The following is a 25,051-nucleotide window of genomic DNA, read 5'->3' as shown; positions in this document are numbered from 1 at the left end:
GAACATCCTAAGAGTTAGATAAAAGTCCGTCCATAGTTGAAACATTATTTTCAAAAGCTCTGTTTTCAGGGAACCCTCATTCCTACTGCAAGAATCCCCTTTTCTGAGAAGTACATCAATCCTGATTGGTCTTGTATTTACTGAGAATTCATCATGTGCTGGGCATTTCAGCAAGTCACTTATATATACACTATCTAATTTACCTACTTGGCTGTAATGTAGTGGTTACAGGCATGGGCTCTAGAGCCAGACTCATGGGATCTGAATGCCAACATCTTTTCTGCTGCAGTTTGAATGTGTTAAAAACTTAACTCCCAAAGCAAAAGTGTTGGGAGGTAAGGCCTAACAAGATGTTACTAAATCATAAGGACTCAGCCCTCATGAATGGATAAATGTTGCTAATCAGGAGTGAGTTATTATAAAAAGTGGATTTGTTAGCAAAGCAAGTTCAAACCTCTCTTACTCTTTCTCACCCTCCCTTGTTCTTCCACATTCTGCCATAGGATGATGTAGCACAAAGGTCCTTGACAGATATTGGTGCCCATGCTCTTGGACTTCTAAGGCTCCAAAATTCTGAGCCAAATAAATCCTGTTCATTGAAAATTACTTAGTCTATGGCATTTTGTAAAAGCAACAGAAAATGAACTAAGACACCTTAGCTGTGTCTTAGTTCATTTTCCAGCTGTGTGATACTGGGCAAATTTCCTAACTTCTCTGTGCCTCAGTTTCCCCAGTGACAAAATGGGGCATAAAATCTTTCATAGTATTACTATGATGATTAGGTGAGTTAATGAATGTAAAGCACTTAAAACAGTACTTGTACAATGGGCATGCCATTTAACTGTGGGCTATTTTATCAACTCTCTGTGATAAGTTCTAGCCCCATGTTACAGAAGAGAAAGCTTACAGAGATAATGAGGAAATTGCTCAAAGCCACAGAGGTATTAAGAAGTAGAACTGAGAACTAAACTTGGGGATGTGTGGTGTCACAATACACAGTACATGCCACTAACAGAAAATAATGGCACACTCTGGTCTAAATGGGTAGAAACAATGGTTATACTTTGTGAGAGTCTGCAAACCTATCAAAATAGTATAACAATTGGTTCTTTATCATTAAATTTTATAGCTGTATCATTCTAGTAGGCTCTTTGTGATATAGTCTCTTCTTAAAATAAGGCAATTCACAAAGGCATTGCTGAGCTAACTCTTCAAAAATTATTTGAAACCAAACATATCCATTTATATGGAATGGAACATTGCAGATTCCAAATAATCATAAAATGTGTGTGTGAGAATATGTGAAGCTATTCAGATTTTTTCAGAGATAGAATACTGAGTAAAACACACCTGTTTGCTTATGCTGAAAGGACTGCTTTCCAGCTCTTCCTCATGTTTTATACATCAGATTCTCAGTTCAAGTCACAAAATATGTATCACAGACACTTCCCCTGGGGGCTCAACAGGGCTCGGACTTGAGAGGAACATTAAGGTTTCACAACTGAATGGCTGCTCAATCAAAAAAAAAAAAAAAACCAACAACAACAAAAAACCAACAAAAAGCACAGAAAATACATTTATTTAAAAATCAACAGATAAGTCAGTTTTCTGTATTTTCTCAGCAGATTGACTTTTTTGTATCTCAACAAATGAGGAACAGTTAACTTAGAGTGATCTGAAATAGCTGTGAGTGACTAAAATTAGAGTTGCATAATAATCAGTGGTTATACATTTTTTTTCTTGCTGTAAGGCTTACGAAGATAAATGCTTGACAGTGTGAAGGAGACAAAGAGAAATAGAAGTTTATCTTGGACTTTCTCTCAGAGATAGCTTAGTATGCCAAAAATCACTAATAACAGAGTGATGGTTTACAACAAAATGAAGTATGCTGTCGGTTTATTTTTGTAATCTAGGAATAAAACAGTAATTATAATGTTCTAAAACTTTAAAATTGCAATTCATGGTATTTTAATTCTCTCATGCTGGGATATAACAACTTTCCTATTATAAAAGAATTCCTATTTCTATGAAATTTTTTTTTTTGGTGGTACTGGGGTTTGATCCTAGGGTTTCATGCTTGCTAGGCAGGCTCTCTGCCACTTCAGCCATACCTCCTGCCCTTTTGCTCTGGTTATTTTTGAGACAGGTCTTGCTTTTTGTTTGGGCTGGCCTGGAACCCAATCCTATTTATGCTTCTTGCAGTGGACTGGATGGACAGGTGTGTGTCATCACACCCAGCTTTTTCTGTTGAGACAGGGTCTCATGAACTTTTTGCTGGGGCTGGTCTGGAATTGCAATCCTCCCAATCTCAGTTTCCTGCATAGCTAGAATGACTGGCATGAGCCATTGAGATGGATCTTGCAAACTTTTTGCCTGTGTTGGCCTCCAACTGTGAAGTACTGCCTCCCAAGTAGCTAGGATTACAGGTATGAGACACCAGCACCCAGAATTCCTGCCAGTTTTAGTAACAGTATATACCACATAAAGGATAGAGCCTGAGTACATACTAGGGTAAATGGCTGAAAAGTTATCTGCCTAAATTCTAGGTGACAGCAATAGAAACAGAAGTAAATATTTAAAGTATTTCCACAAAATACCTATGTGGATTATTTAGAAATGGTTTTCCTTAGGATTAGGGAGCAAGTATACTAGACTTTCAAAAATCCTTTACTATCCAATACATCAAAGATAAGCAAGTGCATAAATTATAAGAGATTTAAACTATTATTAATATATTATTAAAATATAATATATGGTAAATATTACATGTATTATTAATATTTTAAAAAATATCCAACATGTATTGGATGCTACAGGCAAACTAATATTATTTCTCTTGGGGAATTTTTTTAAACCACAGAAGCAGACCAAAATGTTGAATTATATGTAACTGCAAAATAAATGAATTTTGGGCTCATAAAAGCTCATCAGCTAAAATACTATAGTTTAAAACTACCATTTCACTATTAACTGTCTTCTAAATAATGAGTTCAAGCAAAATTGCTGTTATTTAGGTATTTGAGCTTTGAATCAGAAAGAACAGATTGGGAATGAACAATGAAAATCCCAGATCACTGTCCTATGTGCTCTTGTTTGGTGACTTTAATAAAACTTCCCAACAAATAAATGCTAAATATCCAGAATGATGAACACTCAACTTGATTATCACTCAGGAATGATCATCTTGCCACTGAGAGCTACAGTTTTAAAATGGTGTACACCTTCAATTCCTATTTATGAGCTACAGCAGAGGTTGGTTGGCAAACTAAGGCCCAGGTACTTGTTTTTGTAAATGATATTTACTGGTATGCAATTCATTCATGCATTGTCTAGAGCAGTTACAGAGCTGCTATGGCAAAGTGACAATAGCAACCCTATGGTCTGCAAAGGCATAACTGATTTTACCCCTTGAGCCATGCATCCAGACCTTTTTGCTTTAGTTTTTTCTCAACTAGGGTCTTACATCTTTTCCCGGGTTAGCCTGGAGTACCTCGGATGACAGCTGTATCATGCCCAAGTTTATTGGTTGAGATGGGATCTTGCTAATTTTATGCCAGAGCTGGCCTTGAACTGCGAGCCCCCCAAACCACTGTGCCCAGCCTTTGCTTATGATTGTTTAGGGCAAAACAGAGAACCTTATTCAATTGAGAATTAGAATTCTAAGTGACATATGATAACACAATATGACTGTTCTTGGATTGGTCAAAATAGGTTGAAGCACACTAGGTTTGGCTTTTACACTAACTGCTGTGTTGTTAGGTGCCATTTCTCTTATCATGGAGCCAGTTTCACATACTTGTGCCATTTCTTCCTTTTCAAACTCCATTCTACAACTGTTAAATTTCCTAGGATGCCTCTTGAGTATGCATTTTTACTTGTTTCACCTGCTTGTCCTTTTCTTCTCATTTTGCTAATGTTTTTCAGGTATTATGGATTTGATGAAAACACCAGGAGCTTTGAGCATCTCCCTTCCATCTTATATCATTACTTACCAATTCTCTGGTTTTAGCTAACACTCACTCTATACTTTAGTATCTGTTTAGATTTATTCACAAATTAATTTCTTGTTTGACTCTTTCAAGCACCTTGCTTATCACTCCATTTGTTGTTCAAGGGTGCTGGGTACTTGGCCTGGAGCAGCCATGTATCAGCTACTACCTTTTGCAAAAATGCTCTCTTTTGCATTTTTGGAAATATTTTCTTTGGCCTTACTCTGTTTGCTTTTTTCAAGGTTTCTTATCTAATGAGCCCTTTCTCGTGGTCCAAAGAAGATACTAATTTACTCATTTTCCAAATATCTTTTCTGTCATTGAGGGCAGAAATGGGGATAATGCATGTGCTCAGACCTCAGTCATGCAATGAAAAGTCTCATCTGTTGATTCCTCCTTTTTTTCTAATATACCAGCTCAACAAAGAAACATTAGGCCAGGTGTCTTTTTACCTGCAGATACCAACAAGTTCCATTTTTTCATAACTGCCCTAATTCTGAAAGGCAATCAATCTCAAGTAGTAGAAAGAAAAGAGACTACTGAATCATATATCTTGAAGCAAGTCTTGATTCCATTATATTCTGTTTGGCCTTCAGAATGTAGTTTTATGGATAAAGTTTCCTTATCCATAAAAATAGACATAATAGTATCTATGTATGTCAATGACTGGAATACAGAGGATTCTACTTTTAATAAAACGAGGAACTAGACTTAAAACAAGTACTAACTGTAGCTTTTAAAATATGTACTACAATAGTCCTGTTTTAGCAATTAAGGATTTCTGAAACACCACAATCGACTTCCAAATAAAATCTGGCTAACAAAACTACAGGGTGTCCTTTAAAGAAGCTCACTCAATAGTAAAATCAAAGTTCTTAATTTTGAGAAAGCAGGACTAAAATTTTTTATGCTGCTTTTAAAAAGGTTAAAATTCATATAAAACCACAGCTCCACATGGGTGCAATTGATCTGCCATCAATAAAGCCTCTCTGAATGTCACATATTTGATTATAAAAATAAGGCTCAGAGGCAAGTAAAAGAATGACCTGAGCACATGTAGAATAAACTAGTTAAAAATTAGAAACTCAATAACTTAGTAACATAGAATGCCTTACAACCACAAGGTCTCAATGAGCTAGAGCATCATGCTTTGAGAATAAAGAATAACAGTAGTTTGGGTCCTCTCTAGTGTAACAATAATGTTTTGCTTTGTTGCTTTGTTTCCTAGGAGGAAAAAGAGAACTATCAGAAAGAAAAATGGCATTGAGCTATAGTTCAAGATATGGCTAAAAGAAATGAGCATGCTTAGGGGGCAGTCTGTTAGTAAATAATCCTAAGCTAAAAGGACCCAACCGAAGTTCTTATTTTCAGAGTGCAAAACTCTTGGTTGAGCAGAAAAAGTCAGGGAAAGAGGAGAAAGAAGAAATCATTATTATTATTATTATTATTTACTGTAAGTTTAGCTAGCAGATAGGCTGAGGCCATGGGAATTTAGTCACTACTGAAGAGCTGAGAGATAGACAAAAAGAAATCATTGTCATGTGGCTTAAGTTCAGGGTCAAACTGTGCCTTAACTGAACACAAGTCAGTAAGACCTCTTGACTGTTTAAATCTGTCTCAGCTGGATTTAGACATCTGCAATACAAAGAATCCTAACTAATACAATACTGAAATTATATAAACCTTTTATGAACCATGAGTCAGTATCTGCAGTCTTTGTCAACAAGTTTTTGATAAAGTAAGTGAGAAATATTTCCCTAGGGATGAAACTGGACAATGAGGTAGTAACTGAAAATTTTTGTGAGCACACCCTATCACAAATGCTGGATCTATTAAAATGGCAGAGAATATTATTTCCATTTTTTTATGTTTTTGAAAAACTGCCTTATTTACAGCAATATGTTTTGTAGTACTTGAAAACTGCTTTTGATATAAACCCAGAAAACACAACTTCTCTACACATATTTAAAGAAATCTAGTAATTGTGTTTAAAGTGAAACTAAAAGAAAACCCTAGTTTTAGAGGACCTGAATTACATGCTTTTACAACCGTATCTTTAAAAAGTTGACAATATGTTAAAAGAGAATGTGCTACTTCTCAGTTCTCTCCTTATTGTGCTGAAGCTCAGCCTCCGAAGTGTGTAAAATCCCCTTTTGTTATAAGAAAAGCTGTTATTTATTGAGTGCTTACTATGTGTTAGCCACTCTGACAAATGTTTTATATACATTTACTCATTTAAAAATTCTATTTCTTCACTGCTTCTTTGAGTAGACCTAATTCTAAGATCCCAAATGAAAATATTATGAATAGCACTGTCTGGTAGTGAAATGCCAAGTCAAGGATCAATATTGGTGTCCTATTTGATAAGGATTTCTTGCACTGCCACATCTAATATAGCTAGTTATTATTGATGAGTTAACTTGTAAGGCTAGGTTCTGAACTCCATCTAAGAGCTTTTAACAGCAAAGACAAAAAATACAGAAAAACTCCCAAATTTAGTACTCTCTCAATACATCAAGAAACCAGATGACTTGGAGAACCCTACAGCAAAATACCTTTACTAATCTTGCTCAGTAAGGATTACAGAAAATGAAGCTTACAAATTTTATACCAGTGTGACTCAAAGTGTGGACTGTCTGTGATAGTCTGCAAACTGTTACTTGCCCATGATGTTATTTTCTACATCACCAAGTATAATGCTTATTTTAGCTAACTTTTTTTTTTTTTTCCATCATAACAACATTTCTGGATGGAGACTAGCCCAAACTCCTTAACAACCAGGAACTGGTAGCAGTTTGTGGAACAGCTATTTTAAGTAACACTGTTCTAGATCTCAGTTTTGGTTACTGCCTCTAGTTTTCTGTCCCTACAGCCATACATCATTTAAATAAACTAACAATCAAATACTTAGCTTAAATAGTTACTTACACAGAGATGTGAAAAAAAAGAACAAAAATGAGTAATTGACCTCACCTTTGACAGAAGCAATTTCACACAGGAAACATGACCCTCATAGACAGCAGACAGAAGAGGGGTAATATGATGTTTATCTGGAGCCTGTGAAATGACAAATACAGAAATAATCTTATTTTACATTTTTTTCTTTCTTCCTATACCTAATTAGTACAGTCTTATGGATACTTGAAAATTAATGAGTATCTGTTTGCCTTTCTATTCAAAAATTATTCTGCAGACATAAGCTTTCTAGTCTTTCTTTAAGAGAGACCCCAACACTTCTCCATAGGAGTCAGCATAGAGGAGAGACAAGGGCTCTGGCCTCAGGTCAAACCTTCTATCTGTCACTTACTATGTGACTAGTTATTTAGTTTCTCTGAGCCTAAATTTCCACTACTGTAGAAATCACAATATGGTCCAGTAAGAGGAGACAGGGGTAGAACATAAGTCAATAAGGAGGCAAAAGGAGGCCAAAACTGGGCCAGGTAACATGAAGTGAAAAATTGATCTCACTTGCTGTCATGGTTACTGAAACAATTTTCCAGAACTCTGAAACACAGAAATAACAAAAGGCTAAGAAGCTAGGAGATAAATGCTCCTGTCTCACCACTTGCTCATCAACTTTTGTTCTGTAATCTAGTTTAGTTGTAGCCTATGACTTCAAAGTCCTATGCATCATTACATAACAGCATTTACTATGATTAGTATGAACTTCCCAAGCTTTAGAACTTGAAAAGCTATAGCCAACGGGAAAACAACAAACCTTCAGTTTATCAGCTTAATAAAGAGAGTTTGTTTGGCTTAGTTTAAAACCCCAACTGTGTATTTCTAAGTTACAGGAAATATGGTATAGTTTCAGACTATATTATTTAAAATAAGTAACCGTTTCACAAATCTATAGAAAACAATTGCCCAAAATATACAACAGCATTTTTCTAGAATGATATATGCATTCATTTACATCTTCTACATACATTAATATCTGCTCCTTTCAGTAACAGAAATTCCAGGATTTCAAGCTGTCCACAATCTGCTGCATAGTGAAGAGGTTTCCTTCCACCTTCTAGTGTCCGGTTGACATCCTCTCCCTTGTAAGAGAAAGCCAAATGAAAACAATGTTTGTATTTATGACAGTCTAAAGAAGGAAATGAGATACCTGATATCTTTTCTTTTTTAAAAACCTAAGAACTTCATGAGGCAATTTTATTTCTTGTAAACTGAAATAAGCAAAAACTTGAGGTGAAATTTTATATAATTAACATACAGTATAATATTAATTTATGACTAGTTAGGCTACAAATTACACAATGCTAAATATTTATAAATTGTATTACTATGTTCCATTATCTTCATGTAATTCAATCAGCACAATTTCAAGTGACCAAAAAGACTGGTAAGTTCAAGTACTGAGATTTTGCAAAGTCCATATGACATGTATTTTAACTCTTCAAAGAAAGTATCACTACTTTGATAGAGGCAGCCACCATTATGAGAAGTATTAGCTAGTAAGGATTCATTTTATTCTTTCAATATTTACTGAAGTCCTACTATACAGCAAGCACTGTACTAGGGGCAGGGAAGATGGTGGTGAGCAAAATCAGATATGGCTTCCAACTGCTTGGAGTTCCTCAAACATCTCATGTGTAAGGAAGACATTAAGTAACCGTATAGTTAAATATATAATTTGAAAAAGGAACTTAGGGTTACACAAATACCAGAAGACCATGATTTGGTGGTAGATGGGAATGCAGCATCAGAGAATGAACTTAAAGCCTCATAAAGTAGTTTTCACTCATTGAGAATTTAGAGATGAACAATAACAACTGCTACTGACTGAACATCTGCTATATACTTAGCACTGTGCTCCATGTAGTATTTCTAATCTTCAAACTACCCTAAAAGGATAAGGACTTAACACATGGAAGTTTGAAGTTGAGATTAATATTTTTAAACATCGCTCAGTTAGTAAGAGAGCAGACATCTAACACCATTTTCTTTTTATACCATGGTACTGCCTTTTACTCAGTATTTGTTCCTTTGTATTTAAGGTTAGTTAAGATTGTACAGTAGCAAAATGCCTGAAAGTTCATTTTTTCAAATACCATGTACCACTTAGCTTACTTTGGTCAGCACACTAAGCCAAACCCTGGATTAAGATGTTGGAACACTATTATTGTAATTTTTTTTCCTGTCGTATGGGGGCTTGAATTGAGGGCTCCACACTTGCATTCCACCACCTGAGCCACGCCCCACAGTCCTTATGCTTTTAGTGTTTTTTTTCAGATAGGATGCCTTGTTTTTTGCCTGGCTACTCTTGAAGCAAGATCCTCCTGGGTGAATTCGATTATGATATACTGTAAGAACTTTTGTAAATGTCACAATATGCCCCAAGTACAACAATAATACGATAATAATATTAAAAAAAAGGATCTAAAAAAATATTGTCTGGTCTCCACCTCACTAGTAGCTGGGATTACAGGAATACCCTACCATGCCTGGCCCAGAGCCCTATTATTTTATAGTTATTAGCAGCTGTTTTTAAAAACTTCTCCTTTTCATTTAGGCCATCTTCCTACCTCCTTCCCTTTAATTTATATACTATAGGTCTTCCAAGTCCAACCAAATTCAAGATTTATCTTGTCTATGAAATCTTCCATGGTTATGGCAAGCTCTCCTTCCCTTAAAATTTACAGTAATCAGCATTTAAATATATGGTACCCCTGAAGCTTTTTAAGTATATACCTTCTTGCTCAATAAAACACAAATTCCTTGAGAATAGAGATTATATATTTCCTTCCTTACATCTTCCCTACAGTATGTTGTATAGGTTAAGATCATAAGCTCCATTACAACTGTGCAAGTCACCTACTCTCTAAGTGCATGTATTTTCATAATTGTAAGATGGAGATGAAAGTACCCAACCTCTCATGGTGTTGCAGGGATTACATCAGATGATCCAAACAAAGCACTTATAACAATGTATTACTGGCCAATTTTAATAGAAATATAATTAGCTCCCTATAAATATTACCCATGTATATAACAGGTACATACACATACTGACTTCTAAGAGTAAGGTAATAATACATATCTACCACAGCAATCAATGGGAACAATGGAACATTAAGTCAGGGAATTGAATTTTACAGTGTTCCCGAGTTCTAGCCCAGATGTTTATTTCAAATATATTGTTCTTTTGGAGGATTGAGAGTCTCATCAGAAATAATGTTCCTCCTCTGATAAAACAACCCATTTCTAAGTTAAGACTACTACAGTAGTTCAAAGCAATAACTTCTGTTTTTTTTTTTTTTTTTTTTTTTTTTTGGCAATACAGGGGTTTAAACTCAGGGCCACTTGAGCTAGACCCCCAGTTTTTTTGGTTTGGTTATTTTTCAGAGAGGGTCTCATGCTTCTGCCTGGGGCTGGCTTTGGATCCTTTTATCTCTGCCTCCCACATAGCTGGGATTACAGCCAAGCATCACTATGTTGGTCCTTCAAAACAGTAACTTCTATAGGCTGCTTCATTCTAGTCAATACAGTCTAGCATGACTTATGATAGGGATACATGCTGAGAAATGCATGGTGAGGTGATTTTGTAGTTGGGTGATTCTGTTGCTCAGCAAGCTTCACAGAATATACTTAAAATATAAAAAACTAAGACAGCTAAGAAGTCAGGCGATGGTACAATCTTACGGGACCACGATTCCATTTGTCATCTGTCTTTGACTGAAACATGGCACATTATGTGGTGTGTGTCACAATAAGGACTCAAACAACATATGGGTAAGAGAACATGGACAATATGCTTAAGGTGTCTAGAGACTTGGGTTAGTGCTCCAACTTTATCACTTACAGACTACGACTAACTGCTTTCTACAACTTAAGCTTCCTTATTTATAAAACAGGAATAAAAATATCTACAACTCACTGAGTTTTAGAGTTTCATTAAATGAGATAACTCATGAGTGTTTAGCATAGTGCCCAGTGCATGGTAAAATGTTTAATAAGTTTAACTATTATTTTTATAGATCACTTATGTTGGTTTTTATTTGAATTAAGATTACTGACAATTGGGTTAAGTCAAGTTTCTGTGTTAATAATTGAAATACAAATGAAGACAGTTAAACATAATACACTTTACATTCAGAAACACATTTAGATAGTAAGGGTGATATGGCAAACCATTTTACCTCCTAGTGTTAATTCATAACTATAGAAATGGGAGGCTTTACAGCAAAGAGACATTGATTACGTGAATCACAGATAAAACTAGTTTTCCTTCCCTTGTTAATATTTCTGTTTTATACTTAGTATTAACTGGACAGGTCTTTACATTAGAGCAAAGCAAATAAACAACCATAGTAAGTAGTCATTTACATGGCTCTGTCAGAAAGGTATTTCCCTGAATCAAAATGTTATACTCTCCCTTGTCCTTCTAGTACAAGAGACATATAAAATAGAGTTGTTCTGAGTTTAAAAACTTTCTACTTTATGCCTTCGAAAACTTCCATTACAATTCTTACAGCATTAAATGTCTATATTAGAAAAAGAAAAGGCTTCAAGTTAGTCATCTTCATACTTTCATCAAGATACATTAGGAAAAAAACCAAATTAAAGTAAGCAGGAAGAATAAAGATCACAGCAGAAATACAAGAAACAGAAAATGATGGGGAGAAATCAAAAGTTGATTCTTCAAGAGGACCAACACAACTGACAAATGTTTAGGAAGAATGAACAGGAAAAGAAAAGTGAGGCACAAAGTGCTATACATTACCTTCCCATAAAGAAGTCTCAGGCTCCCAATGGTTTCACTATTAGATTCTACCAAATAGTCAGGAAAGACATGATACCTATTGTATACACTTCCAGAAAGCAGAAGAGATGAGAAGATGTATCAACACATTGAGAGGTGAGCATTACTCTCATTTTAAAAAAAATGCTACAAGAAAAAAGCCCCTTTGAGAATTATGCCCCCTGAGAAACTAGGAACCCCTCCCTCTGTTATTTAATCTTACCGACTTTTCACTGCCTTCATTGTAGACAAAAGGTTCTACTTTTGTCAAAAACCTCAGTATTAAATCATGAAAGAACACTAAGTAGAAGCCTTACACTCTAGTTACTGCTACTACCCACACAATGGCTACTGTTAAGAAGCCTGGAGGCCCTTAGTTTCCTCATGATAAAAAAAATCAGTGGCTGCACAGATCTCTTTTATAATTTCCTTCTCGTCTTTTTTACTTTTAAGAGTTAAAGGAGGCATTCTGTTATCGTGTCAATCTATAACTTCTACCCCATCCACATCCTACACCAGGAAAATAACTTTTTCTATACTTTTGGCTATGAAAACAAGAGTACTCAAAAGGCTGGGTGCTAAAATTGGTTACTACCTGACACTTAACTTTTCACACATAAGTTCAACCAAGGAAGGCAATATAACATGAACAAAGCAAGGACAACAAAAATATATACATGTATTTCAAAGTAAAAATGTTCTTTTAAATGTGTTGTTTTAGGCACAGATTTAAAAAGATGCTGAACCGTGTTATGAGAAAAAGACAACACTACTTACAATTAGATTTAACCCCAAAAATTATTTGCTGAACTTACTGTAAATTAAGTACAGTTCTATTGCTTGGGATAAACTAGGAAGGCTTTACTGTGACTCAAAAAATTAGCTGCCTTTTGGGGGAGCAAACATGTAAATAATGATTGCCACTTAGATGGTGTTACAAGAACAGAGTAAACTACAGAGGAACCTCAATGAAAGGAATCCTCAGTAACTGACCTCACTGGCAATTTAGCTTTTACTTAACTTTTCTTGCATTTGTATCTTATGTTGTCAGATTTTAAAGGCTTTCTGGGATCAGAGAACACATCTTATACTTCTCATATTTCTACCACAATGACTTATACTGTACTTTTAAATCCCAACCACAGTTTGTTGTGATTACTGGCAGATTATATAACATCCTGAAATGCTAAATAAAGAAAAGCAGTTATTCAATAAGTAATCAATTGATTTGAAGCATGTATATAAACACACACATGTGTAAGAGAATGTAATTGGAGAAATTCATATCACATTATGTTGTTGGAATTTCTATAGGCCAATCAGAAATCCAAAAGGTTCTATTATTGATACTTGGAGATGACCGTATTCAGTAAATAAGAAGGCTATAGATCCTGATCAAAGAGTATGATCTAACTACTTTAAAATTTAGAAAAGTAGGCTTAATCATAAAAAACTTACGGAACATATATAACAAACTTATTAGTAGTCATCTTGAAAACAGAATCATGAGGATATCTTCATTTTCTGAATTTCAATAATTGTACTTAAACATGTAATGAAACATAGATTTTTTGTTTTGAAAAACTAAAGCAAACCAAAGGCCACTTGTCTTTTGATGAATTTAACTTCTAATAAACCTAAAGAAGATTTGCACACATCTCTCAAGACATGAAAGCAAAAAAAGTCAATAAAATAAGTCCCTGCATCTAACAAAAAGAGAAAATGCAGAGAAGTTGAAATAAACTGTCCTTAAAGTCTAAAAAAACAGAGAATTTAGCACGATCAATTATGAAAATAAATGTGAACAGGGTTAACTGTTAAATTTACTCAACCTCAGACTTCATTAAACAAAAAAGTTAACAAATATCCAACTAGAAGCTATTATTGAGATATCTAAAACCAGAATATGAGAAAATATAATATAAAAGGGACAAAAATATATTAAGCATATAAAGTTAAAAACACTAAGAGTAATATTAATACATGACAAAGTAGAATCCAAAGCAAAAAGTAGAGATTCATTTTACACTTTAAAATGCCTAAGCTAGACGTGAATCTTTATATGAAAAAAAACTAAGAAAACTGACAAAAATAGCAATGTAGTGAGAGACTATCAAAAAATCTCAGTCTTTGACAGGTGAAGACTACTGCAGGCTTGATTAATAATTAATGAGATTTAATACACATCAAACTTTGTACTCTATGGAATCTACACCTTCTACTCCCATTGAATCTTAAACGTGATCATAACAGACCAAAGAAAATCTCATTACATTCCAAAGTTTAAAACCTTACAAATTTGTCTACTCTCAATGCAATAAAACAAAATATCAAAAACTTTAGCACAAGTATACAACAGAAGGAAAAAACCATGAGTGAACAACAAAAATAACATACACTACACATACAAACAAACCATTAGTAAATGTTCTAAATTTCTGATGGAACTAAGAGGAATTCAGTATTAGATTCTAGGCTATTTTGAAAATAAAGGTTAAAAGATTAAATTACTATGTTAAAGGGAAGAATATTACTTAGATAGAATCAAAACTAGCTGTAAAAAAATCCAACAAAGTTTTGTGATGGTTAATTAACTTAATATAAATTAAATGTTTTTAAAGACTCCACAGGTAACTAGATTTTCCCCACCTTTTTCAGTAGTTTCCATACTTTCCTAACTAGCTTTAATGTGGAATATAAACATATTTACAAATAGGAAGCATATCTAGAATAGCTGCAGATTTCCTCTTTAACTCCAAAGTTTTTTATATACATCTCAAGGTGTGGTTGAGAGGATTATTTACCAGATTCAATACTTTCTACAAGCTTCCACTAAACTCAAGTTCATGTGAATAACAAACATTCAGATGGAAAAGCATTGTTTATAATAGCACTATTTCTGAATGAAAAAGGCCATCTGGTTCCCGCTGAAAATTTTCCTAGGACTTTCTTCAAGCAAAAAGAAACAATTCTCTTCCTTTGATCTCCAAGATGTGTACAAATAGATGCAACTGAGTTCTAAGGTGTAAGTACATATTGTACTGTCACTAGAGACCAATGTCCCCAAAAGCTACTAACAAACAGTAGACTAAATTAGCATATGTGTGACAGTTTTGTAGTACAGCATGTAAATTAATACTGGACACCTGATAGTGGAAAGCAGCAAATGTATTAAGTTTACTAAATTCTCTATAATTGGGTCAGACACAGGTAAATAAGACTGCAGTGTTTAAATATTTTTTAGATGACAAGTCCTTTTGAAAAGAATTATGGTCCCTTCTTTCCTACCTTTTTTCTCCTGTGTTTCATCCCCATAGTCCCTTCAGTAACTAAGAGCCCTTACCTAAGAAAGTAACTTTGCAAACAAACTTGTGTTATTGTACTGGTGACATCAATCAACATATAAAACAGTGTGAGAATTTTAAGTTACAACACAGCAATAGGTTCAAATGTAAATTCTGCCACTGATGGACAAAGCAAACAAACAAAGTGATAATATTTTGACCTTTATCTGGAACTTCACAATCCAGAAAAACAGATAGTACAACAGAAAGGCAGAAGATCTGAGAAGTATAAAATCCATGTTTTTACTCTAAATATTTTTTAAAAAGTTTGGCATATCACACCAACTGCATCAAACTTTCAATGTTATAAACTCATTCCAAATAAATGAGTAAAATTTCCACAATTATATTTAATAAATATGAGAATGTATCCTCTTAAAATAGTTTAAATGTGTTTTGAAGAACAGTTTCTTATTACGAGTTAAAATCTATACTAGGCTGATTAGCATCGCAGATCAGTCATCTCAGACTGTTTCTAATTGAGGGGTACTTTTCACTGACAAATTACAAAAAGGCACACTTCTCAGTGATAGCTGAGAATCTTGCAAAAAACAAATTATTTAAAGTAACAAACAAAACACATATACCTTGTTTGAGGATGAGAGTTACAAGGTTCTCAAAAGATAATATTCAAATTATTTTCATTAATTTACTTATCAGTATCACAAACAACTAATGGAGTGAACGAAATAAAATGTGAACTAGAAAAAAATTCAAGTGTAAATGCAATGTATAACTGGACAATTTTTTGTTTGATTTTTGAGACAGGGTCTCACTATTATAGCTCAGGCTGGCTTCAAACTCACAAGTCTCCTGCTCCAGCCTCCCAAATGCTGGGATTGTATGCACGTACCAGCATACTTTTAAAACTAAAAGGTTTTTGGTATCTACCTTTCTGAACACCAAAAAAATGTTTTTAAATGGAAGCCTGTGAAATTAAGGCCCCAATCTTATGGATTTACTTGGAATCTTCAACTTAAGCAATACTTTTCCAAATGACTACTTTTTAAACTGTGGAATGTTTTAGTTTTATACAGCTGGTTTACTTAGTAAAGCTCACTTAATTTTTTTTTTTGAAAGGTTTAAGAGCAATTAGCCACACATACTTTCTAGTTGGAAATAGTGAGCTATTTTTTAAAAAAAACTTTTACTTGTGGTATAAAAATCAAAATTTTATTAACCAAATGTACTTATATGAAAAAGTCTTATCAAATTAAGAAACTCAAATGATGGTGGTATCTCACTTTGCAAAAAAAAGTGATAGGAAAGTAGCTTCATTTATAAGATACTAATTCATGCCTCCATAGTTGGAGTTTATTCCTAAAAATCTTAATCTTGTGTAGACTCAAAAATACCTCATGTCTTGATCCAATTGGTTTACAGTCCTTCAAGCTACACTGGTAAATAAATCCACAAATGAGAGAGAAGTGGGAAGAAAAGGAAAATTTAAAAAAAATCAAAAGAGGACATATTACTACTTCACCTTCAATTTTTCCATCTACGTATTTCATTAGTAGTTCTGAAATATTTCAATGCAAAACAGTAAGAAATGAATAGGAATACTCTTCTGGAGTGAGTCAGATCAGAAGAGAAATCCTGTCCTTCCACTACAGTAGCTGTAGGACCTCAGGAAAGTTACTTAATTCTAATTATTTCAACTATAAAATGAAGATAAGGTCTACCTGGGTAGTAAGGAGAATTAAATTCTATGTGTATCTACATGGGTATTAATTTATCATGTTGACGATACCTGGAATAGAGTAAGTATTCAAAGAAAAAGCATTCTTTCCTCATCTTCTGATTTGAATTTGATAGTCGTGTTGATTCTCCTTTATACTGGAACTGAGTGACTTTATTTTACAGCACTCTTCTCTTTTTATATAGCTGTATGTTCTCTTAACAAAATGTAGAGTTGCTTTCTAAGTTTTAGCCATCTTTTATGTATTAAATAAGGGAAATAATTTATTCAAAACCCATACAAATACTTTACTTGCTATTTTCCTGTACACTCAAATGAACCTCCAAGGAAAACTCATCCTCAGAAGTATTATTCCGACTGTATTCATGATTATTCAATACAATGGCTGGTACTGTAGGTGCTCAAATGATATTTGCTGAATGAATTATAAATGAACCAGTGAAAAATGCGCTAACTAGTCTTCTCTTTGGCTGCTACTGCAGGAAACTAAGCCAGGTCACTGGCCTGGCACTAGAGTTGGGAAGAGAATTCCAGAATATTTCTGGTGAACAGTTTGACAGCTGAGAAGATTTTCTAGAAATTTCTTTCAGTTATACAAATATTGTTACTAAAATATCATGGAAAGTTGGACAAAGTTAATTGAGTTTAAAACAACAAAGAGTTTGAAAACTTAGAGCCATCTCTAAGTCAGGAAATGACTATGAACATCTGTTACAAAGAGGTATATGGTAAACCAACTTTGAAAACAACACAAAGGGTAGTTCCTCCAAACAGCAATCTGATACAAATTCAGATTATATGGCAGATAACAGGTGATGTGATAATTACTGGGAATATAAAGATAACTTCTATCTTCAAAAACTCCCCAATACAATTGGGAAGAACAGCAGGTAAAACTTAGTAAGGGGTTTCTTAGTTTGCCAGCAACTAAGAATTGGTTTACTAAACCAATTGAGACTTACTAAAAATGATGTAACACATTAAACAGACACTAATACTTCCAGAATTACCGGGAGAAGGTTGAAGAAATGGACAAGACACAAGGAGGCTTAAAAGTAAGAAAAATCAAAATCTGGTACAAGAACCAATTGGGCAAAGAAGAGATGCCACAACTGGTATTCCACTCCTGTGGCTTTTAGAAACTAAATGTTTTGTTGCTTTCTGCTACATTCTTTACCGTCCTTTGCTGTTTTTGAGCTTTCAGACTCAGCTCCAGACAGGAGCATCCAATTAGTCATATTTGAATTATAAGCCCATTTCCTATGTGGGCAAAAAAGCAAGCAATTTATTTGACCCTGGCTTTTGTCATGTTGGGAGTGAAGCCTTGCATTTCATCAAAATTCACACTCTGTAACAAGAAACTTAAGTGCAGGAAGGAGATTCAATTGCTGGGAAGCTACCTGTCTCTCATAACACAAATGCTATACTATACGCACTGTATCATGAGTCAAGACCTGCACAATTATTTCGGAGGTGGGGGGATCTATATGTAAATGATAATAACTGATCTGTACCTATTAAATTCACCTATTTTTTAAAACTGTTTTTTGAACATTCAAAACTTACATATTCCACAGAACAAGATCTGAATTTCTATTTTCCTTTTTTTGAGACAATTTTGCTATGTATCCCAGGTTGGCCTGGAACTCTTGATCATCTGGGTTCAGCTAGGATTACAGGCATGGTCACCACATCCACCAAGATTTGAATTTCTGAAGTTGCTGTTTTTCAAATTCAAGCCCAGTGACTTCTCAGTTAAGTTAGGAGTCCACAAATTCTCATTTAAGAAACTCTACAGCATAAACATAGCAAGAAAGTGCTATATTTGATCCCGCATTGGCATAAATGAAGGATTAACTGCATAGTTAGGGAATGCTATGCAGAATAAAACAGACATGAATAAAAAGTTTTTTAAATGCCAGAGCCTGGCCCCTCCCAGCTCTCTTTAGCTTCCTCCCACATGAGTCTCGCCACGGCCACGATGTGAGACAGTCAAGAGGGTCCTCCAGAACTGAGCCAATGCTAGCTCCATACCCCTGAACCTCCAGAACTGTAAACTAAGCAAACCTATTAATAAGTTAGTGCACTTCAGGTATTTCATTATAGCAATGAAAAAGTTGACTGATACAGGCAGAAATTTACCAAGTAGATGGAGTAAGGACAAAAGAATATTCCAATACAGGTTAACAGCCAGTATAAAGTGCTTCATCAGAAAACACAGTATTGTGGTGAAAAAATGAAATCCCCATTCCGGTTCAGGAAAACTGAATTAAAGTTCTAGTTCTAGATAGCAAGGAACTGGTAAAGACCTTTCGCAACCAATTTTTCCTTATCTACAAAAATAAGCGAGTTGGACTAGACTTTAAATAGTTTTGCTTCTACACAAACTTATGGTTATTAATAATAGGTAACAATTAGTGCCACTTACCATGCCAGGCATAATGGTGTATAATTTAATAAACTACATTCCTATTTTATGACTTACTTCAAAATAAAAGTGGCACAATAGCCAAGTCACAAGACTATTGTGGAAAACAAAATAACTGAAACCAAGAGACAAACTAGAACAATATTTGCAACACGTGACCAAAAAACTTATTTCCTTTATTTATAGTTTGTACAAATCTACAAGAAATAGGGCAACTACCTAATAGAAAATGAACAAAAGGTAATAAATGGGAAAGTTGAGAAAATGAATACAAATGGCTAATAAAGTTCTGCTAAGAGGTACAGCTTTTTATTAAAGAAATGCAAACTGAAGCAACATATCATTTTTCCCCATGGCAATTGGCAACTAAAAAGCTAAATAGTGTCCACTATTGTTCATGGTGTAAGGGAACCATCATGCCCTGCCAGTGTGTGCCTAAATCCATGAATCTCATCAAGAGTGTAATACAGAGACATACTCAAAAGTTGTTAAGATACATGTACAAAGGTGATCATTATAATATTGTTTAATATTGTTTCTGTACTACAAAAACAAACTGGAAACACTATCTACCACAGAGAATTAGTGAAATAAACTATAGTAAATTCACTATTTCAAAGGGGAAATAATTTCAATGTGAAGTCTAAGAAATTATTAAAGAATTTAAAAAGAGCAAAGTGTAGAAGCACTGACAGAATTCTTAAGAGGGGGAAATGGATGAGTAAGTGAATTTCCAATGTTTTTCTGAAATTAATTACATGAGCCCCTTAAGAAGTGCTAACTTTGTTCACAGGGAGTTTTCCACCTTTCAGTACTTGCATTTTTTAATCTCTACCTGAATTAATCTGATTTTACTTCTTAAAGTTAGTAGTTATCTAGACAGGTTTATGGACGAATTTTTGTCTTCTGTATCATTTTGTCTTAAAAGATCTAGCAAGTTTTATATATTAAAGAAACTACCTAATTAGGGGGATTAGGAACACCTTTTTTCACATCTTTAACAGTTTATCTTTTAAAATAAAAACCATGTATATTTATAGTTTAAATCAGCTTTAACCATTCAACTTTTAACTGTGGTAATGGAATGTTTAAAATCTTAAAAGCAAAACATATTTGAGAAAACATGTTCTGATGTAACAAAGATCTTCCTTTATTATATATTCAAAGAAAAAAAGACTGAAAGCCTAATAGAAAAGTACCTATACTATACTAAGTTTTCTTTATCTACTGAGAGCACCTATATCTTATACAAGGTAATAACTTTCTTATTGGGTCACTGGCCCTGCTGTCAAAAGAGCAATACAAAGTGATAAATTTTTATGATAAGAAAAAAACCTGATAATTTAAAAAATGAAGAAAAATAAAAAGAAAACTACTTAAAACCAATAAAGATAAAAGTGAATCAGGACTTCTTTTAAATTGGCTATTTTATTAGGAAAGTGAAAAACTGATCCCAGTAAGTCTTGCAATTTCTAAAGATCACAGTTGGTACTTTTCTCAGATTCAAGAGATCCTCTCCTCTCCTATGGTGCACAACTGTTGCTTTTCAAACCTAATGGCGTGTCAAAGGCAGATGTAAATAGTATGGAGGTTGGAGAGGGAAAGGAAACCACAAAGAAAGGGAAGTTGGAGATGTGATGTGTAGTATTTCACAGCAAGTGAAAGAGAAGTACATGTAAACAAGTGAGTACATATATCAGACCTGCTGGCAATTATAAGGGGCTACTTATCAATTCAACTCACAAGCATTCTCTTGAAAGAATCTTGCATCCTCAAAGGCTATCAAGCAAGCTCATCTCTAAGTAGATTCAATGGATCATTACCATCTTGCTTGATTTTTAATTTTTAACACTTACATACACAATAATATCATAACCCCCAAGTCTTCTGGCAATGCTGAGAAATGAAGGTCAATGGTATGATAAGTGGTTAATAACAAGGAATTCTAAAGAACCTTCAGGACTCATGAAACTGAGTTCAAATCTCAGCTTCATCACTCAAAGACTTTATAACCTTCAGAAAGTTATTTAATATTTGCCTCAGTTCTTCATCTCTAAAGTGGGAGTTAATATTCATTATACCCACAAGAAAATGAATAGTTGTCTGCTTCATCACAATGCTCAAATACATATAATCTTAGGAATGCATTCTTTTTTTAATGTGCTATGTGTTTAATTTAAACCATTTTGAATAGAAATCTCAGTAATTTACTTGTTTCTTCTTAAGGTAAATAGACAGGTTACTTGTTGGATTATGCAGTATCACAATTATGAACATAAACTATAAGGTAAAATTATGACTATAAAAAAGTTTTCACAAGCTATCAACCAGTTTCTTTATAGACACACCTCGAACAGGTACATGTGTCTCTATACTGATCATCTCCAAACTGTTAAACTTAAAATGGGGTGGGGGTGGGGGAAAGAAATAGCTATTTTTCTGTCTTCATTCATAGTCAGAAATAATCTGTTGTACCTGCCTCTAGCACACCTTTCTTTTCTTAATATGCTGATTCTAAGCCATGGCAAGCTAAGAAACCAGATAATTATGTTAAATTAGACTGATATGGTTAAAAAATATATGTGTGTGTAGGCTTTAGATTCACATAGTGCTGGGTTTAAATCCCAGTGAAGGTTACTCACTTTGTCAAATTATTTAAGTCCTTTAAGCCTCAACTTCTTCATCCTTTAAATGGGAATATTGAAATGCTATGGTAAAAAGCAAATGAAAACTTAGGTAAAACATCTTGCAGAGTGCTTTCTACTACCTAGCAACATAAATTAACTAGTCAATGGTAACTATTATTTCATAACTAGTGAAGTTCTCTGAAATCATAAGGCTAAAAATAATTTCCCCCTAAGAATGCATGATTTTAGTGGGTGAAATTCTTCGGAACTATACTGGAGATATGAAGATGAAAAAGAATACGGCATCTACCCTCCAGAAGCTCGTAATCTAATGACAAACAGATATGTAAACAAAATGGAAGGAATTTGGTAAGTGAAATAGTAAAGGAAGAAGAGCTCCATATGAAGTTAAAATATTTTTTTTGAAGAGATTTATGCTAAGAGGACAAATATAAGTTCACCAGCTTGGAGGTTAGGGATTGATGGGAAGCTGATTTGGTCAAGGAGTATGTAAGAGCACATGGACAGATCTACTGCATGAAAGAGCATGGCAGAGTCTGCAGCAGAGGGCTTCCAGAGAGGCAAATTAAAAAAGGCAGGCCTAGACCAGATCATAAAGGCCTAATATACCAAAGGAAGGAAGAGTTGATCCTTTTAAAATAAGTGATGAGGAATCACAGGGTATCTTAAGGGTAGAGAAGGAGGTTTGCTGAAAAAAAGTAACATACTTATACTCACATCATATGGTTATATCTTTAGCTAAGATGTGTAAATTGACTTGAGGGGTAGGACGACACTACAGTGAAGGAAAATATGGTCCAGGTTGGAAAGCAGCAGCAACTATCCTAAAGTAGTAGTGCTAAGAATAGAGAGACACTAAGAATGCAGTCTTGACAATCTTTAGAAATCTAGGAAAATCTCCCAATTTCTACTTTGGGTGAATGGTAAGGTCATGAGGTCCTAAGTCAAAATAGAGAAAACAGTTTTAATTATATTATCTTTGTAGCCATAATTTTTAGTGCTTAACAACTTTTTTTTTTGTATTTCAAATAACTTATGTTCCACCATTACAGGAAAACCAAAGACTTTTAGAGTACTGCAGAGTCCGCTACCCGTAAGTGTTATCATAGACTTAAGTGATCCAAGTAATTTCTTTTCCTTTTGCCTTACACTGATATGGGCAATACTTCAGGTTTTGGTCTGCCATTAGCTAAGAAGGCAGTGAATAGTAGGCAGCCTGTCTTAAAAATCCATTGCAAATAACAACTAAGCAGACCAAAAACATGAGAAAAGTCTAAATTAAACAGAGGAAAAATTTTCAGCAGCATGCCTTGCATAATTCTTCAAGTTTTAAGAAACTTTGATTCTGCCTGCTTGCTTCCCACAGGCCTGTGAAGCAGCACTCCAGAGGTTCTATCCTCTAAAAACCAAATAATCTAGACTCGGTCCAACTTTTGGAAGTTGAGACAAATACTCTTCAGAGTTATATCATAAAGTATACTTTTGTTTTGGAAGATAATTTTTTAAAAGATTATCACCATATTAGTATCTTTTTGAGTTCTCTTATAATGAGCAAAGGCGCAGTTTCAGACAGATTAGTTTAGAACTTAAGTTTATCACTCCATCACAAAGTGGATTCGGTCTTACACTTTGGACTTAGCTTTCAGCTTGGCTTTCTTAATCATGATTTCACCCTCCCCCCACCCCGGGCAAAATATACTGTGACTAAACTGCAGTACTATTTATTCCACACGTAAGCATTTCAGATGAAATCAAGGAGAAGGATGAAGTAACCATGGTTAACATGCTTGTTGAAAAACGACTCAGATTTCCTAAAGACTTGAAACAAATAGGTATTTGTTGCGGTGGGGGAGAGGAACAAGGCCACACCCAGACTTCAGACTTCAAAGTTAAGTGACATCAAGTTTCAGAATCTTGACTATTGCTATTTTGGGTACTCTTTGTTTTTCTTCCACGGTCAATAATTTCCTTTAAAGAAAACGGTCCACGGAACCTAATTACTTAGGCTACTTGACTCAGTGACCGGCAAGCCCAAGATAGGGATTTAAGTAACCCTGATGTGGAACAGGGCCGGATTCAAATGGTCAGTGTGGGGCAGAGACTCTCCCAAGGCCAGTTTCCACCTCCCCTCCCCCAGGGGGTCAGGAAGGCACCGACACAGCAGTTAACCGCACAGAACTCTTCCACCCATTTGGAAGCTCCCCAGATTCCCCCTGGTCCTCGCTGCCACCTCCATCGAGGATGTCTTTCCCGCCGACCCCTCCCACCCCAGCCTCATCAGCCCCCTCGGCCTCGCCACCTCCTCTTCTCCGCGCTCTCCACTCATCCCCGCTCACCTTGGCCACGTAGTCTTTCACCTCGTCCAAGTCTCCGTTTTTCAGGGCCCACATGAATTCCTTGTCGCACATCACTGCAGCGGGGCGGGCCGGTTGGCCGGGCAGAAGACGAGGAGGCGGTTGAGGCAGCAAGCGGATACCGCCGGGCGAGCGGGAGACAGGGCCGCGCGATGCCGGAGAGGAACAGAAGACAAGGGGGGGTGAGGCTGCCAGGCGGGCGAGGCAGTTGGCCGCCGCGACCGTTGGGGCGGGAGAAAGAAAGTTCTTTTGCGGCCACAGGGCCCAGCAGAGCGTTCCGCCTGGCCGAGGAGAAACCGGAGCGCTTGCACTTCCGGTTCACTCCCAGCTAGGGCCCTCCCCCGACTTCCTCTTCCTCTTCCTCCCAGCAGAACGCCCCGCTCCGGGCCCCGCCCCTACAGCCCTCCCGGCGAGCGCCACTTGTGCGCATGCGCAGTGGGCAGGCGGGGGGCGGAGCTTTGGTGCAGGTGCGAGGCTCTTGCGAGTAGACCAAGCCCCGAGCCTGAATGGAGGGGATCCGGGAAAGGTCAGCAGAGGCTGGCTAGGCCAGTCCAGGGAGAGTCCAGCGAAAGTTAAGAGTTCAGATGGAATTAGGACGTTTCAACACCACTATAATTAGGAAAAACGTACAAATTTTGGAGGGCATCTTACCTAAAAATGTCCAGAGGTGTTTTGATTTAGCTTTCCTTCCTTCCTTCCTCCATACATTAAAAATCCCCTCAAAATTTAAAAATGCAAATTGTGCCAAGACAGGTTTGCTCTGCCTTGTGCCATCCCACTGAATTTCTACTCTTGGAAGTCATTTGCTGGTCTGGGAGGTGAATTCCCTCATCCTTCCTTCC

General features: G+C 35.5%; 1 protein-coding gene and 1 long non-coding RNA gene across 2 annotated transcripts in view; one reads left to right on the top strand and one right to left on the bottom strand.

Annotated features, from left to right (window-relative positions):
- The window catches only part of Mtpn (myotrophin), a 33,417-nt gene extending 8,860 nt beyond the window's left edge, over positions 1-24,557 (bottom strand). The window contains exons 1-3 of the mRNA XM_020176268.2: positions 24,192-24,557; positions 7,919-8,032; positions 6,963-7,046 (exon numbers count right to left, since the gene is read on the bottom strand). Of these exons, the coding sequence (XP_020031857.1) occupies positions 6,963-7,046; positions 7,919-8,032; positions 24,192-24,263 (270 nt within the window). The 5' untranslated portion in view covers positions 24,264-24,557. The remainder of the gene's footprint in view (positions 1-6,962; positions 7,047-7,918; positions 8,033-24,191) is intronic.
- The window catches only part of LOC141417061 (uncharacterized), a 465,499-nt gene that overhangs the window by 46,237 nt on the left and 394,211 nt on the right, over positions 1-25,051 (top strand). The gene's annotated exons all lie outside the window — the stretch shown is intronic.

This window comes from Castor canadensis, chromosome 2, assembly GCF_047511655.1.
Source record: "Castor canadensis chromosome 2, mCasCan1.hap1v2, whole genome shotgun sequence".
Taxonomy (NCBI): domain Eukaryota; kingdom Metazoa; phylum Chordata; class Mammalia; order Rodentia; family Castoridae; genus Castor; species Castor canadensis.
This window is presented reverse-complemented; position numbering and strand designations above follow the sequence as displayed.